At 43.3% G+C, this 18,576-nt stretch overlaps 1 protein-coding gene across 2 annotated transcripts in view; it reads left to right on the plus strand.

Moving 5' to 3' along the window:
• The window catches only part of LOC139170329 (ADP-ribosyl cyclase/cyclic ADP-ribose hydrolase 1-like), a 185,842-nt gene that overhangs the window by 131,795 nt on the left and 35,471 nt on the right, over positions 1-18,576 (plus strand). For both annotated transcript variants that reach the window (XM_070757370.1, XM_070757371.1), the window contains exon 7: positions 17,736-17,822. In XM_070757370.1, the coding sequence (XP_070613471.1) occupies positions 17,736-17,822 (87 nt within the window). The remainder of the gene's footprint in view (positions 1-17,735; positions 17,823-18,576) is intronic.

Genomic DNA, 18,576 nt, shown 5'->3' on the forward strand with positions numbered 1-18,576 from the left:
GAGAAAGGGAGAGGGAGAGGGGGGAGAGAAAGAGAAAGAAAGATAGCAAGAGAGGGAGAGAGAGGGAGAGGGGGGGAAGAGAAAGATAGCAAGAGAGGGAGAGAGGGAGATAGCAAGAGAGGGACAGAGAGAAAGAGAGAGGGGGGATTGCAACAGAGGGAGAGAGAGAAAGAGAGGGGGGAGAGAGAGAGAAAGGGAGGGGGGAGAGAAAGAGAAAGAAAGAGATTGCAAGAGAGGGAGAAAGAGAGGGAGAGGGGGAGAGAAAGAGATAGCAAGAGAGGGAGAGAGGGAGAGAGGGGGTTAGCAAGAGAGGGAGAGAGAGAAAGAGAGAGGGGGGAGAGAGAGAGAGAAAGAGAGAGGGAGAGAGGGGAGAGAAAGAGAAAGAAAGAGATTGCAAGAGAGGGAGAGAGAAAGAGAGGGAGAGGGGGAGAGAAAGAGATAGCAAGAGAGGGAGAGAGGAAGAGAGGGGGTTAGCAAGAGAGGGAGAGAGAAAGAGAGAGGGGAGATAGCAACAGAGGGAGAGAGAGAAAGAGAGAGGGAGAGAGGGGGGAAAGAAAGAGAGAAAGAGATAGCAAGAGAGGGAGAGAGAGAAAGAGAGAGGGAGAGAGGGGGGAAAGAAAGAGAGAAAGAGATAGCAAGAGAGGGAGAGAGAGGGAGAGGGGGGAGAGAAAGAGAGAGAAAGAGATAGCAAGAGAGGGAGAGAGAGAGAAAGAGATAGTAAGAGAAGGAGAGAGAGGGGGAGAGAAAGAGAGAAAGCAAAAAAAAGAGAGAGAAAGAGAGATAGCAAGAGAGAAAGAGAGGGAGAGAGAAGGGGAGAGAGAAAGAGAGAAAGACAGCAAGAGAGAGAGAGAAAGCAAGAGAGAGAGAGAAAGAGGGGGGAAGGAGGGTGAGGGAAAGACATTGAGGGAGGGAAGGAGGGAGAGAGAAGGAGGGCAAAAAAGGGAGGAAGGAAGGGAGAAACAAAGAGAGATGGATAGAGAGGGGGAAAGAAAGAGGAAGGAAGGGAGAGAGAATGAGGGAGAGAGAGAAATAGAGCGAAAGGGAGGAAGAGAGATATTTTTTGACCAAACTTTTTTTGCCCCCCCCCCACCGCTCAATGTTCCCCAGGATTTTGTAAATTTGAATAATGTGCCGCAGCTCAAAAAAGGTTGGGAAACACTGATTTAAACTATAAATATCACAAAATTATGTTTTTTTCTCAAGGTGACACACCACCCGAGTTATGCTTGGTTTTTTGGCGAATTTTGACACACCAAGCTCAAAAGGTTGCCCATCACTGTCCTAAGCTATGGTCGAAAGCAATGGTCATCCTCATCTTCAAAAAAGGAGACCCCTCTCTTGTCGATAACTACAGACCAATTTCACTATGCTGCGTCCCATGCAAAGTCATGGAATCAATTATAAATAAATCAATTACTCTCCATCTAAAACTAATAATTTCCTCTCTAACAAACAATTTGGTTTCAGAAAAAAACTATCCTGCAACCTGCAGCTCCTCCGCTGCAAAAATATATGGGCAACTCATCTAGATCAAGGGAAATCTATAGATGCAATTTATATCGACTTCTGCAAAGCCTTTGATTCAGTGGTCCACGACAAACTATTCCTAAAACTCAAATCCCATGGCATTTCAGGATCCCTCCATAGCTGGATTACGGCATTCCTGTCAAACAGACAACAAGTGGTCAATTAGGAAGCACCATATCCACCCCCATCCCAGTTAAAAGCGGTGTTCCCCAAGGTAGTGTACTGGGACCAACGCTCTTCATTCTCTACATCAATGACCTTTGTGATTACATCACAAGCAACTGTGTCCTTCTCGCCGACGATGTAAAATTCTTCAACACCACCGATAACACAACTACTCTCCAAAAAGACCTGAACTCTGTTCCTGAGTGGTCTAACACATGGCAACTCCAAATCTCAACTAGCAAATGCTCTGTCCTACCCATTGGGAAGAAGAATCTGAACTTCAAATACAAACTGAATAATCAAATTATCACAGATAATCCCCACCTCGGTTAAAGACCTCGGTATACTAATAACAAAATATTTAAGTGTCAAAGCCCACTTCCACAACATAGCCAAGAAGGCTTCAAGAGTTGTAAACCTAATCCTATGTAGCTTCTGCTCTGGCAATCTCACACTACTTACCAGTGCTTATAAAACTTTCACCAGACCCATCCTCAAATGCAGCTCATCTGTTTGGAACCCATTTAACAGATTTCCACAATCACTTAAAATTCTTCAAAGTACTGTCCTTGGGCCCCTACACATTTTTTCCAGCTACTCTGCCATGACCGGTACACACCCTGGAAGGCATCTTCGGGGACCTCTCTCAAGGTCTTTGTCACGGCTGATTGGATCTCTTCTATGGACAAAAAATGGGTTCCTTTCAGGGCTGGGAACAAAAAGAAGTCTGCTGGGGCGACATCAGGACTATAGGGGGAGGCAGCATTGGCAACAGGTGTTTGGCCAGGAACTCGCGGACTCATAGCGCGTTGTGGCAAGGAGCATTTTTCATCCATAGAAGAGATCCAATCAGCCATGACAAAGACCTTGCTAGAGGTTCCTGAAGACGCCTTCCAGGGTGCATACCGGTCATGGCAGAGTCGCTGGAAAAAATGTGTAGAGGCCCAAGGACAGTACTTTGAAGAATTTTAAGTGTTTGCCCAAATCTGTTCAATAAATTACTTTTTTAAAAATTGCATTACTTTTGGAATGCACCTTGTAGAATAGGTAGAGGTTGTTATTTATAAAGGGTATATAATTATATAAATATAATACATATATTATGTATAAATATGTAAGTATTTGTTTTCGTAGATTTTCACGGGTATATGTATGTAGATTGTTCTGAGTTCGGGTTTTGCCCTGTGTAATATTTTGCATGTCTATGCGACATTTCGGTGAAATCACATTCACCATCATCAGGACGAAGTTTTAAGCCTCGTGTTGCTGTAAATATGGAATTTTCCATATTTACAGCAACACGAGGCTTAAAACTTCGGCCTGATGATGGTGAATGTGATTTCACCGAAACGTCGCATAGACATGCAAAATATTACACAGGGCAAAACCCGAACTCAGAACAATCTACATATGTAAGTATATATATACATAAATAAATAAATAATATAATATATAAATATATAAAACAATATAAACAACAACATATTTAATAAGTATAAATAATATAAATCATCTTAAAATAGTAGAAAATAATTAATTATATATTAACCCAATCTGCTCAATATTACTGAAAAAGAAAACCAAGAAAAAACATTCTCTTACCAACTAGAGGGGGAAAGGATAAGTACAAAAACTGGAAAGACAGACAAATAATTAAACATAGAAACATAGAAGATTGACAGCAAAAAAAGACCTCATGATCCATCTAGTTTGCCTAGTTTCTTGCATTTTATCTTAGGATGCATATATGTTTATCGCAAGCATGTTTAAATTCAGTTACTGTGGATTTACCAACCATATCTGCTGGAAGTTTGTTCCAAGCATCTACTACTCTTTCAGTAAAATAATATTTTCTCATGTTACTTCTAATCTTTCCCCAACTAACCTCAGATTGTGTCCTCTTGTTCTTGTTTTCACTTTCCTATTAAAAACACTTTCCTCCTGAACGTTATTTAACCCTTTAATATATTTAAATGTTTTGATCATGTCCCCGCTTTCCCTTCTCTCCTCCAGACTATTGAGATTGAGTTCATTAACTCTTTGCTGATAAGTTTTATGCTTAAGACCTTCCACTATTTTTGTAGCCCATCTTTGGACCCGTTCAATTTTATCAATATCTTTTTGTAGATGAGGTCTCCAGAACTGAACACAATATTCCAAATGTTGTCTCACCAGTGCTCTATACAGCAAGATCATAATTTCCCTCTTCCTGCTTGTTATACCTTTAGTTATGCAGCCAAGTATTCTACTTGCTTTTCCTACCGCCTGACTGCATTCACCCATTTTGAGACTGTCAGAAATCACTACCCCTAAATCCTTCTCTTCTGAAGTTTTAGCTAACACAGAACTGCCAATACAATACTCAGATTGAGGATTCCTTTTCCCCAAGCGCATTATTTTACATTTGGAAACATTAAACTGCAGTTTCCATTGCTTTGACCACTTTTCTAGTAAAGCTAAATCATTTGCCATATTACAGATGCCTCCAGGAATATCAACCCTATTGCACACTTTAGAGTCATCGGCAAATAGGCAAACCTTTCCTACCAAACCTTCCCCTATCTCACTCACAAAAACATTAAAATAATAGGATCCAGAACAAGCGCTTGTGGCAATAACGCTTGTAACCAGTCTCTGCTCAGAATACTCGCCATTAACAACAACCTTCTGATATCTATGCTTCAGCCAGCTGCAAATCCACTGAACTATCCAGGGATTACGTCCAATCTTCACTAATTTATCTATCAGCGCTTTATGTGGAACTGTATCAAAGGCTGTGCTGAAGTTCAGATAGGCAATATCCATGGCACCACCTTCATCCAACACCTTTGTGACGTAATCAAAGAAATCAGTGAGATTAGTCTGACATGATTTGTCCTCAGTAAAGCCATGCTGGTTTGGGTCCAATAAGTTATTGGCTTTTAGGTACAGATTTATCCTCTTTTTGAGGATATCATTTGAGGATATCCCTATCATTTTAACTATAACTGATGTCCAGCTAACTGGCCTGTAGTTACCAGCTTCTTCTCTACTGCCCTTCTTGTGGATAGACACAACACTGGCCATTTCCCAATCATCAGAAACATCTCCTGTTAAAAGGGATTAGTTAAACAAATCAGTCAGGGGGGTAGCAATCACTGATCTGAGTTCTTTAATAACTCTGGGGTGGATGCCATCTGGACCCATTGTCTTATTTATCTTTAATCGTTCAGGTTCTTCTAAGACATTGGCCTCTGAGACCACTGGAGCTGAATCCCTACAGCTGGAAGCAATGCTATATCCATCCATAGTATTATATTGTAAGCTGTCTTCTGAGAACACTGAACAGAAGTAGCTATTCAAATGGTCAGCAACCTCCTTATTCCAATCAATGTATGCATTATCCCCAATACTAAGCTTTGTGATGCTGCAGTTTTTCTTCTTCCTATCACTAATATATCTGAAGAATTAAAGCAGAATACTGACAAATAGCTTGAATCTGCAAAGATGAGGTTAGGAAAGCTAAGGCTCAGAACAAAGTAAGACTTGCAACAAATGTTAAAAACAATGTAAAAGGTGTTTTTAACACATAAAAAACCAAGAAAAAGTCAAGGAAGCAATCAGTTCACTAATGAAAGAAGACAAGTCTGTCATCTGCACCTCTATAACCGTTTAGTTCAGTTTTGCAACCCAACAAGACAGACACTTCAGAGGATAATTAGAACTGCAGAAAAAACAATTGCTGCCAACCTATCTTTCATTGTACACTGCACAAGTCAAAAAGAGGGCTGTGAAAATATTTACAAGGCTTTACATCCGGGACACAAACTGGTTCAACTCCTAGGCTTGTCTTGGGGCTTTCTCTTATCTCGCAATATCAAACGATCATGCTGCCTTCTTGATTTTTCCAGCAAGAGGCCATTCACTCCGGTCAAATCAATTCATCTATGGTTAATACTTCTAACGATGAAACATAGTCATTGTAACTGTCATCAAGTGAAGATAAAATAATATATAGTTGATGTATCTCAGAGAAAATTAGTTCCTTTTCATGCAGCTCTGATAGTATTTCTTAGTTAAATGAGCTAGCATGTCTCCATTCTGGGATAAGCGAATGTGAAATAATTTCTTTGTTAAATGTATATGTGCTCCAACACTGTCTCACACATAAATCTGCTGCAAAATGTCCCAACACCTGGCAGCCAAAAGTTCTCCACAAATGTGAATTAGATGCTTATCATCCAATGCTTTTCCATTGACCTGGTTAAACACACATATCTTCTTGGCATCACCTTTATTGTCAGAATCTAATGCTGTTAGGTCAGGTGGGTTAATAACAATGTCCCAAAGCCCTTCACATCTGAACAGCATGGCACACTTTGCTGACCATGTATTATAGTTGCTCCCATTCAGCTGCATTATTGGGGAAGCCTTACTGGACTGGAACGTTGCCCTCTTAATAATACTGTTACACAAATACTAACTGGAAAACAATTGTGCTGAACAACTTAACCACACATTCAATACACTCTTGGGCCCATAACCATTGTTAGAATGTCTAGGTAATAAATCTTCAACAAACTTTAAGTAGAGTTAATGTAGCAATGTGGGTTAGTCAGTCAATGAATCAGACTTAGTACAAAATGAAACAATATTATTATATACAAATAGGCAAATAATCAATAGTAGTTACACAGTCCAATATCATACACATATAATCTAAGCTTTCTAGACCCAGGATTGTAAGTTTAGTTTCATAGGGTATTCTGTTTTGAGTAGAGGAGTGAAGGGCTCTTCTGGTGAAGTATCTTTGGGCATTTTCAAGGGTGTTGATGTCCGATTTGTGATATGGGTTCCAGACAGATGAGCTATATTCGAGGATGGGTCTGGCGAAAGTTTTGAAAGCTCTGGTGAGTAGTGTGAGATTGCCGGAGCAGAAGCTACGTAGGATCAGGTTAACAACTCTAGAAGCCTTTTTGGTGATATTGTTGCAGTGGGCCTTGGCACTTAAATCATTTGATATTAGTATTCCAAGGTCTTTTACTGAGTGGGGGTTGTCTGTGAGATTTTGTTTATTCAGTTTGTATATGAGGTTCAGATTCTTTTTGCCAATGTGGAGGACAGAGCATTTGCTGGTTGATATTTGAAGTTGCCAGGTGTTATACCAATCTGAGATTAAGTCAAGATCTTTTTGGAGAATAGCTGTGTTGTCTGTGGCATTGAAGAGTTTTACATCATCGGCAAAAATAACACAGTTACCTGTGATATGATCGTAGAGGTCATTGATGTAGAGCAGTGTTTTTCAACCAGTGTGCCGTGAGTGTGCCACGAAGAAGGAAGCTCAGGTTCCAGTCTCACAACTTTTTGCTGAGGGGGCGAAGAGGAAAAAGTTGCAAGACCGGAACCTGAGCTTCCTTCTTCGCGCCTTCCAAGTTTTCTGGCAGCTGCAGCACCCCGCCCGGTTGGAGCTTCCCTGGCGGTGGCAGCAGGTGAGCTTTGGGGGCTAGTGGGAGGGTGGCGGCAGCAGGAGCAGGAGGGTGCCGGCAGCAGTGGCACCGGGCAGTGCACCATGCCGGCGGCTGGATGTGTTGCTGGACGCCATACATGCCGGTGCTGCAGGGCTGGCAATGGCCCGCTGGCTGGGTTGGGACCCGTGCCCAGTGCAGCGTCAGCATGTATGACGTCCAGCAACACGTCCAGCCACCGCCGTCAGTGCCTCCACCCTGGAGCTCCCTCTTGCAGCTGACCACCCTTCCACTGCCCCATGGTTACTGCCCGATGCTGCTGTTGCCAGCATGGTGTATGAGAGAGAAAGAGAGAGATAGCAAGATAGAGAAAGCGAGAGCGAGACTCAAGAGAGATATAGAGCAAGAGAGAGAGAAAAAAAGAGAGAGGGGAGAGAGAGAAAGAGAGAGACAGAAAGTAAGAGAGAGAGAAAGAAAGCAAGAGAGTGAGAGAGAGTAAAGGAGAGGAAGGGAGAGAGAGAGAAATAAGAGAAAAAAGGGGAGGAAAAAGAGAAATGAGAAAATGATTGAGGCAGAGAATGAGAGGAAAGAGAGAAACAAAAGAGAAAGAGGTGACTCTTGATTTAAAGCACATGATAAAAAGCACCCAAAGTATAAGAGAGAAAAAAAACCCAGCCCTCACCTGTTTTTGGAAATGGTTCAAGAGTGTAAACACACACACATGCACACACATAAGTGGGGGAGGAGACAGGGATGGAAAAAGAGAGGAGTGTCTTAGAGTGTCATTGTGTGTCATTTTGGTTGATGGTGTGCCCCAGGAATTTGTAAATGTAAAAAAATGTGCCGCAGCTCAAAAAAGGTTGAAAACCACTGATGTAGAGAATGAAAAGAGTAGGTCTTAGTACGCTGCCTTGGGGAATGCCACTTTTAACAGGGAGGGGGGTGGAATTGGTGCTTCCAATTTTGACAACTTGTTGTCTGTTTGACAGTAATGTTGTAATCCAGCTGTAGAGGAGTCCTGAGATGCCATAGGATTTGAGTTTTAGGAGTAGTTTGTCATGGATCACTGAATCAAAGGCTTTGCAGAAGTCAATTTAAATTGCATCAATGGATTTTCCTTGATCTTGGTGGGTGGTACATAGGTTTTTGCAGTGAAGTAGTCGCAAGTTGCAGGATAATTTCCTTCTGAATCCAAATTGTTTGTTAGAGAGTAAGTTATTAGATTCTAAGTGAAAAGTAATTGTTTGATTTATAATTGATTCCATGACTTTACATGAGATGCAGCATAGTGATATAGGTCTGTAGTTATAAATGAGAAAAGGGTCTCCTTTATTTGAAGATGGGGATGACTAATACTTTTGACCATAGCTTGGGGAGTGTGCTGGTCCTAAAGGATTTTTGGAAGATAATGCTTAGAGGTTCATCTATTGCAGAAGAAAGCTTTTTTAGGAAGTATGCACAAAGACCGTCTGGTCCGACTTATAGGGAGGGTTTGAGGTCTTGTATTGCTTTTTCAATGTGGTCTACAGTGAAGTCAGTTTTGGTTAGGTTGTTGAGTGAGTTTGAGGTGTGATTTATGAAGATGGGGGATAAGCCATTACAAAGACAGCCAAAGAAACAGTGGAAGAGATTAGCTTTGGATGGATCATCGTGGTATTCTTTGTTGTTGGGTCCAACAAGAGGTGGGATAGGTCCAGAGTCTTTGAGGGTGGACTTGATGACCTACAATGTCCCTTTTAACTCAGATAAATAAATAAAACATTTTAAAAAGACACAGAGGGAGGATCTAAAACATATTTATAGTAACCTCTTTTGCATTCTGAAATTGTATAAAACTTCAGGGTGGGGGCTTTGTTATTCATCTAAATATTAGGATCTATAGTTTTTTCATGCATTGTTTTTTAGTTTTTCCTGTTTCTTGTTTTGGATCTAGACTCTCCATTCCCTATCCCCTATTTGAGCCTGATTTTACATTTTTAAAATATTGTAATAATGATACTGCGAAACCGCTTCCAAATATGCTACCTACAGTCAGGGCCGCCATCAGGAATTTTGGGGCCCCATACAGCCTAAGTGTCTGGGCCTCCACGCCATTTTAAAACTACAATGAAATTCTAGTAAAATATTAACAATTCAAAGCAAAAAAAGCTTAATATTTTCATGAAAAATGGACCACTGTAGTACCGCAAACTATCCTAAACACATTATCCAAGTTGTGCATTTGACTCCCATGCTGTGTTGCAAATACCATCAAGTTTAATTTTATTTATTTATTTATTTATTTATTTTGTCCAATACACAATGAGGGTTTTAGTGAGTATATATCAATGTACACATAGTAAAATACATGATAAAGGTTATAGAGGAGATACTCATAGTAAAATATATCTAAGAAATAATAGAAAAGAAGATATAGGAATAGAATATATAGGAATAGAATATATAGACTATATAGAATATAGGAATAGAATATATACACACACACACACACACACACACACACATATATATACATATACATATATATATATATGTGTGTCTTTTTTGGAGGAGGTCTCCTGAAGCTGATGGTCCCCTGGAGGGATCTCGAGTGTGCAAGGAAGGACAGCTGACGGGAGGAGAGAGCGTGCACCGAGAGGAAAGGAGAGAGGGGAGAAAGAGGGGCGACGTCTGAAATTGCCCTCCCCCCACTGCATAGACCCGAGACGCCAAGGAGCTGTATGGTGGGAGCACCCGGCGCCGGAGGGACTATGGAGGAATGAACTAGTGGGAGGAAGGAGAGGAAAGAAAGAGGAAAGAAAGAGGAAGGAGGAAAGAGGAACTGAGACTGAGGCTGTGCCTGAAGCTCGCCCCACTGAGCCCACATGGAGTTTCTATTAAGACCTCATAAGACTGCAGAGGGTCTGGAGACCTGGAAGCATTGTAAGAGCAGAGGAGAGGAAGTGACTGAGAACCCAGAGAAAGACCTGAGAGTGCCAGCCAGTGGCAGTGGCTGGCACCAAAAACTTAACAACAATATGCCAAGATTTCTCCCTCAACAACATTTTTCCCCTGATCAATTCTTTTCCCCCCCAGAACTCACCTTTAAGAACTGGTGTCAGTATTGCTGGCTTGATGGATAGTTGATTTTTAATTATTCCTATATTTTTAGCACTTTAGAACTTTGCACTTTACCAACTTTAATTAATAGCTAAGCTCTGATTTTATATTATTAACTATTAATCTATGAACTTTTTATTCCTATTTTATATTGTGATATATATTATTAGTATTTTAATTATTACTAATTTAATTCATTTTAATATCACTAGGGGGTTTTGTAATTAATGGATGATTGGGGTAAATATGGGACGAATGATTGGTATGAATGCAATGGTTGGGGCGGGTGGGATTATGGTATGAATGTGATAAATGGAAGCAGTATGAATGATAGACTTTGCCCACCTGACGCCGGAGAGGCGGGAGGGGAGGGGGCACTAATCTCTGGGGAGACAGAGGGTCAGAATATTCCTGTGTTGCTGGGGAGAGGCAGATATGGCGGGGGCCGCGGAGTTAGCCGTTCCAGGGGAACGAGGGACCGTTGCTTAATAACGATCCCTTGTTCTGGCTCCGTGAGCCCAATCTTGGGTACTGGTGATGAGTGTAACTCTGGCCCTGGGCTCAGGTTGCTGCTGCTTAATGCCAGGTCGGTGGTAAATAAAGCTCTCCTCATCCGGGATCTGATCCTGGATGAGGAGGCAGACCTGGCATGTATTACTGAAACCTGGCTGGGCCCAGAGGGAGGTGTTCCTCTCTCTGAAATCTGCCCAGCTGGGTTTCAGATATGGCATCAACCTCGACCCCAGGGAAGGGGGGGAGGAGTGGCTATTATAGCCAGGGAGAGCCTTTGCCTACGTGGACTCATTGCTCCGGAAATTGCGGGTTGCGAGTCACTCTTGATGAAGTTGGACTTAGGGGTTCAGGTGGGCTTATTTCTCACGTACCTGCCTCCCAGCTGCGTGTCAAAAGCCCTGCCTGTGCTACTCGAGGAGGTAGCCGGGTTGGCGGTGGAGTTCCCAAGACTTATTGTCTTGGGGGACTTCAACCTGCCGTCACTCGGCGAAACCTCTGGGCTGGCACAGGAGTTCATGGCCACCATGACAGCCATGGACCTGACTCAAGTAGTACAGGGTCCGACTCATGAAGGGGGGCACGCACCCGACATGGTATTCCTTTCCGAGCAATTGAGTAATGGTCTGAGACTAAGGGGCTTAGAAGCAGTGCCTTTGTCATGGTCAGACCATTTTCTACTACGGCTTGACTTCCTGGCTCCAATCCTTCCCCGCAGGGAGGCGGAACCAATTAAGATGTTCCGCCCCAGACGCCTGATGGACCCAGAGGGCTTTCAGACGGCGCTTGAGGTTATTCCAGAGGCACTTGTCCACAGTTCGGCAGAGTCTCTTGCGAAAGCCTGGAACGAGGCTGCAGCAGAGGCTCTTGACCGGATTGCGCCTTTGCGACCTCTCCGTGGCGCTAGACCCCGTAGAGCTCCATGGTTCAACGAGGAGCTCCGGGAGTTGAAACGCCAGAAGAGACGTCTAGAGAAGCGATGGAGGAAGAGTAGGTCTGAATCTGATCGAACACTTGTAAGAGCTTTTATTAAGACTTACAAAGTGGCGCTCAAGGCGGCAAGATGCGCGTACCATGCCGCCTTGATTGCATCAGCGGAATCCCGCCCGGCCGCTCTGTTTAGGGTGACCCGCTCCCTTCTTAATCAGGGGGGAGTTGGGGAGCCCTTGCAGAGTAGTGCCGAGGACTTTAACACGTTTTTCGCTGATAAAGTCGCTCGGATTCGGGCCGACCTCGACTCCAATTGTAAAACAGAGTCGACTGACAACGAGTCAGTCGAGGTGACTGGGGCACGTACTTGTCCACCTGTCTGGGAAGAGTTTGATCTGGTGACACCTGATGAAGTGGACAAGGCCATTGGAGCTGTGAGTTCCGCCACCTGTTTACTGGATCCGTGTCCCTCCTGGTTGGTTTCGGCCAGCAGGGAGGTGACACGGAGCTGGGCCCAGGAGATTACCAACGCTTCCTTGGGGAGGGGAGTTTTTCCATCACTCTATAAAGAAGCGCTTGTGCGCCCCCTCCTCAAGAAGCCCTCCCTGGACCCAGCCGTACTTAACAACTATCGTCCAGTCTCCAACCTTCCCTTTATGGGGAAGGTTGTCGAGAAGGTGGTGGCACTCCAGCTCCAGCGGTCCTTGGAAGAAGCCGATTATCTAGGTCCCCAGCAGTCGGGTTTCAGGGCTGGTTACAGCACGGAAACCGCTTTGGTCGCGTTGATGGATGATCTCTGGCGGGCCCGGGACAGGGGTTTATCCTCTGTCCTGGTGCTCCTTGACCTCTCAGCGGCTTTCAATACCATCGACCATGGTATCCTTCTGCACCGGCTGGAGGGGTTGGGAGTGGGAGGCACTGTCCTTCAGTGGTTCTCCTCCTACCTCTCTGGCCGGTCGCAGTTGGTGTTAGTGGGGGGCCAGAGGTCGACTCCTAGGTTTCTCCCTTGTGGGGTGCCTCAGGGGTCGGTCCTCTCCCCCCTGCTATTCAACATCTACATGAAACCGCTGGGCGAGATCATCCAAGGGCATGGGGTGAGGTATCATCAATATGCGGATGATACCCAGCTTTACATCTCCACCCCATGCCCAGTCAACGAAGCGGTGGAAGTGATGTGCCGGTGCCTGGAGGCTGTTGGGGCCTGGATGGGTGTCAACAGACTCAAGCTCAACCCGGATAAGACGGAGTGGCTGTGGGTTCTGCCTCCCAAGGACAATCCCATCTGTCCGTCCATCACCCTGGGGGGGGAATTATTGACCCCCTCAGAGAGGGTCCACAACTTGGGCGTCCTCCTCGATCCACAGCTCACATTAGAACAACATCTTTCAGCTGTGGCGAGGGGGGCGTTTGCCCAGGTTCGCCTGGTGCACCAGTTGCGGCCCTATCTGGACCGGGACTCATTGCTCACAGTCACTCATGCCCTCATCACCTCGAGGTTCGACTACTGTAATGCTCTCTACATGGGGCTACCTTTGAAAAGTGTTCGGAAACTTCAGATCGTGCAAAATGCAGCTGCGAGAGCAGTCATGGGCCTACCTAGGTATGCCCATGTTTCACCATCACTCCGCAGTCTGCATTGGTTGCCGATCAATTTCCGGTCACAATTCAAAGTGTTGGTTATGACCTTTAAAGCCCTTCATGGCACTGGACCAGAATATCTCCGAGACCGCCTCCTGCCGCACGAATCCCAGCGACCAATTAGGTCCCACAGAGTGGGCCTTCTCCGGGTCCCGTCAACTAAACAATGTCGGTTGGCGGGCCCCAGGGGAAGAGCCTTCTCTGTGGCGGCCCCGGCCCTCTGGAACCAACTCCCCCCGGAGATTAGAACTGCCCCTACTCTTCCTGCCTTCCGTAAACTCCTTAAAACCCACCTTTGCCGTTAGGCATGGGGGAACTGAAACATCTCCCCCTGGGCACGTTTAATTTATGCATGGTATGTCTGTGTGTGTGACTGTTAGCATATGGGGTTTTTTAAATATTTAAATATTTTAAATTTGTCTGATTGCTTATGATTTGTTTTTACATGTTGTGAGCCGCCCCGAGTCTTCGGAGAGGGGCGGCATACAAATCTAAGTAATAAAATAAATAAATATATATATATATATATATATATATATATATATATACACATACATACATACATATACATACATACATACATACATACACATACACATACATATATATATAGGAATAGAATATATCAATGAAAGAATAGAAGAAGAGATATAGGAGATATAGGAGAGTAATAGGACAGGGGACGGAAGGCACTCTAGTGCACTTGTACTCGCCCCTTACTGACCTCTTAGGAATCTGGATAGGTCAACCGTAGATAATCTAAGGGTAAAGTGTTGGGGGTTTGGGGATGACACTATGGAGTCCGGTAATGAGTTCCATGCTTCGACAACTCGGTTACTGAAGTCATATTTTTTACAGTCAAGTTTGGAGCGGTTAATATTAAGTTTAAATCTGTTGTGTGCTCTTGTGTTGTTGTGGTTGAAGCTGAAGTAGTCGCCGACAGGCAGGACATTGCAGCATATGATCTTGTGGGCAATACTTAGATCTTGTTTAAGGCGTCTTAGTTCTAAACTTTCTAGGCCCAGGATTGAAAGTCTAGTCTCGTAGGGTATTCTATTTCGAGTGGAGGAGTGAAGGGCTCTTCTGGTGAAGTATCTTTGAACATTTTCAAGGGTGTTAATGTCTGAGATGCGATATGGGTTCCAAACAGATGAGCTGTATTCGAGGATGGGTCTGGCAAAAGTTTTGTAAGCTCTAGTAAGTAGTGTGAGATTGCCAGAGCAGAAGCTACGTAGGATTAGGTTTACAACTCTTGAAGCCTTCTTGGCTATATTGTTGCAGTGGGCTTTGGCACTTAAATCTTTTGTTATTAGTATACCAAGATCTTTAACCGAGATAATTTCTCTACCAGGAAAACCACCTGGATGATCTATTAGCAAGCTACTATCTCTTTGCCTTGGAATTCACAACACTGCATTCTTTCTTCTCAAGGTTGTTGCTATTAGAATTCAGGCACCAAAAGATAATTTGTTTCTTAAAAGTTGCTATGGAAAAAAGATTGATGCAGCAATCACTAAACAGCCCTCGATTCCCTGACTCTGTTAGCAAACTTTGTATTTGTAACCCAAAAAGGGCATTTACAATTACTTGGAAAAAAATTTATACTCAAATTTATATTATTATTGTTGTTCAGATAATGGTGGAAGGAAAGATGGATTACGGGCTTTAAAATAATTTTTATAATTTGGTTTGTGAGGTGCAGAAGTAAAGAAGGCAGAATTTGAGCATATGTGATTATGTTTCTTTAGAATTTGGGACTTCATGTATGAATGCATTGAATTTAACGTGTTATTTTTATGTTAAAATACAAATGGCTACAACCAGTGGAATAAGCTGCTGTTGCAGAGATGTGCATGCAGGAATGCTGAACAAAATGGGATAAGGTTTTGACTTCAAAACCACCAGCCAAAATGTGGACCACTCACATTATTTATATGGGAAAAATGTGCTTACAATGCCATGTTTCAAAAGTTCTCAACCTTCTTTGCCTTTACTATGCATCGCCCTTAAGGGATAGCAGAAATTATAAATTCAAAATGACTGAAGTAGAAAGGCATTTTGAAGCAAGGAAGCAATAAAAACAGTATCTGCAATTGAGAGAAAGGCCACACCAGGGCATACAGGCAGGCTGTGCCTCAAACAAAGACCATCCATCTGTGTCCACCTCAGCCAAAGCTGATTTACTTTTCAAAACAGACCCCAGCACATCAAGAAAAAATTAGAGACTTCCATCCTGCAGCCCCAGGAAAGGCCAAATCACAAAGTCTCAGGAACTGCATTCATCAAAATCTGCATTAGCAAATCTTTTTTAAAAGGAGGCAAAACTCAGGAAATATAAGGGTTCCCATTAAGTTGCAATACAGGAATGATACTCCTCTCCACTCCTTTCCCCGCCCTAATCAATCCCCACCAAAGTTTCAGGATGGACACCCAGAACTTTCTGACTGCTTCAGGCATCATTTGATTAATGATGACAAAATGATGGGGTAGGGAGAAGTAAAAACAAGGTTCCTGCAGAGAAGCTGAAAAACCTCTTGCAATCCTCTCTTGCCAGTATGTGCAAGTTTTTTTTTACATCAGTACATTTAAACCCACCTAACCAATTTCCATGACATTCTATACTGCTCAAAAAAAAAATAAAGGGAACACTTAAACAACAGAATATAACTCCAAGTAAGTCAAACTTCTGTGAAATCCAACTGTCCACTTAGGAAGCAACACTGATTGACAATCAATTCCATTTTGTTGTCAGCCCATTCAACTTTGTACAGTACAAAGTATTCAATGAGAATATTCCATTCATTCAGATCTAGGATGTGTTCTTTGAGTGTTCCCTTTATTTTTTTGAGCAGTGTAGTATCCAGTTGTCATTGGAAAGGGTTGACCATCACATGGTATAACTTACTTTGGACTGGAATGGGAAAAGTCAGAATTCGGGCCCTCAGGTTTCCTTCCAGCATGGGGGTGGTGCCCATTTTTATTTATTTATTTTGTCAAGTACGTATTGGTGGCATACAAAGAGATAACAATATATGCACAATATTAGTAAAAGAGAAACATTAAGACAGGGGACGGAATCACACTGGCGTACATATGCACGGCCCTTATTTTTGCCCAACTCCACTAACCTGAGTTTAAGCGGATCTCTGCCCCATTATGTCGATCCGAGTTGAGAGTGCCACAAAAACAAGTCAGAATGACCCCTTTTTAAGCCTAACCCGGTTGCACCAAAGAAACCGTTCATCCCGTTGCATTTTCAAGTTTCCCTCCCAGGCTTTCCTTTGAGCAGGAGCGAGGGAAGGGCGAACCCATCCCGTCTAAAACAACCCCGATCGGCTTCGACGCTTCTCAACGTGCCTCCCCCCCCCACTGCAACTCTTAAAGCACGGCAGATGGACGCGGCAGAGGCAGGGAAACATGACTGCGGGGGGAAGCCTTCCGCCGGAGGAGCTTTAACCGCCTGATCTGCAGGACTGATCTCCCTCAAACCCTAGCTCTGGTCCGTCGGTTGAGCTGACGCGCTTCTCCCGCCTGTTCTCGTGAATGGATGACACCTGGATTCTCTCCTCCCCCCCAGCCAACTCCCCCACGCTTCTCCCTTTTAGCATTGTTTGCTAAGTGGCGCTAAAGAACTCCTCGTCTCTCCCCACCCCAACCCCGTCCATCCGTGAGCCATGTGTTGGAAAGAGAGGAGGAGGAGGAAACCGAGACTGTTGACAACGGAAGGCAGGAGATACAACCTCTGCTTTATCCAATCCCGGCTCTGGCCGGCCAGCACGCCGCCTTCGCCTACCCCACCAGCCCCAAAGCTCACCTGCTGCAGCCGCCAGGGAAGATCCAGCTGGGCGGGGCGCTGCAGTTGCCGGAAAACTCAAAAGGCGCTAAGAAGGAAGCTCAACTTCCTCTTCTCACAACTTTTTGAACAATTAGGGGCCCCGGCCTTCTGGCAGCTCCTTGCACATGCGCAAAAGGGCCCGGTCTTTTTCTTTTCTGAGGTGACAGTCTGTGCATGTGCAAGGAGCTGTTGACTGCGGGCCCTCTAATTGGTCAATTTCACCGGGCCCAGTACGGGGCTCCCAGTAATACCCGTCTATCGGCGGCCCTGTCTACAGTACGTGTGCAACGTGGTATTAGAAGAAGAAAAAATGCTTGCTATAAAAAAACCTTCTCTGTGTACTGATGCCTCTTTTGATCTGCCTAAAAGGTGAGTACTATGAGCAAGACTGATTACACTGATTTGGATGTTTAGGAATAAGGTTACCTTAAAAACACTAGAAAGATTTTTAAACTATTGGAAAAAAATATTCAGGAATCACGTTTTTATTTTCTGGAACGATTTAGCACTTTTCTCTATGCAAATTTATGTGACTTACATAGACAACATGTACTTGGAACTAACATATGATGGGGTTCTTTTACCAGGGAATCTTGCACAGGGCAATCCATTGCACAATTGAGAGAGATCTTGGAAAACCGAAATATAAGTGTCTCCTGCGAAGACAATTACAGGTAATTTCTGTGCAGCAGAATAATAAAATTACAGAAATAATGCAAATTTATAATCTTCAAAACCTCAATAAAACAATGTCTGCCCTATCACTTGGTAGATATTATTGTATTTTAATCAACAAGTATCAATCTGTAATTTTTAAGGTTACTGTTTAAATTAGAGCTAATATAATAAATGAAAAGGAAAAAATAGATAAAGGTTATATCCATGGTTCTCCCCTCACCAGTCAAGCTTTCCAGAGGTTATAATAAATCTTATAAAAATGATTCCATTATATGGTTATGATGTAAACCTATGCAGAATCAGATAAACAAAATGTAGATTGATAAAGGAATCAAAGCTTTTGTCAACAGCTATTCCATCAGTTTTTCAAAGTGATGTTATCAAGATAAAAAATTAAAGATTCAAATGTGTTTTTGAACAATTTGTCCCAAACCTGAGGCTTCCAATCACATAAAGATTTATAGACTGATCTGTCAAGAAGGGGACAGCCAAACAAATCACTATTCATACAAATCATTCAAATATAGTGTGACCCCCAAACTAAACCTTGAGTGCAGTGAACTCTCTATTGATGTGATGGAAAGATATGCCATATTTTTTTATCTATAATACACTCCCCCCTAAAAAAAGCATGTGGAAATCTCTGTACATATTATAAAGCAAATGTTGCTGAAACCCTGCTCACCCTCTGGCCATTTTTGGCCTCCACACACCCCATTTTTTGCCTCTGTGTGCCATATTTTTTTTGCC

This window comes from Erythrolamprus reginae, chromosome 7, assembly GCF_031021105.1.
Source record: "Erythrolamprus reginae isolate rEryReg1 chromosome 7, rEryReg1.hap1, whole genome shotgun sequence".
NCBI lineage: Eukaryota > Metazoa > Chordata > Lepidosauria > Squamata > Dipsadidae > Erythrolamprus > Erythrolamprus reginae.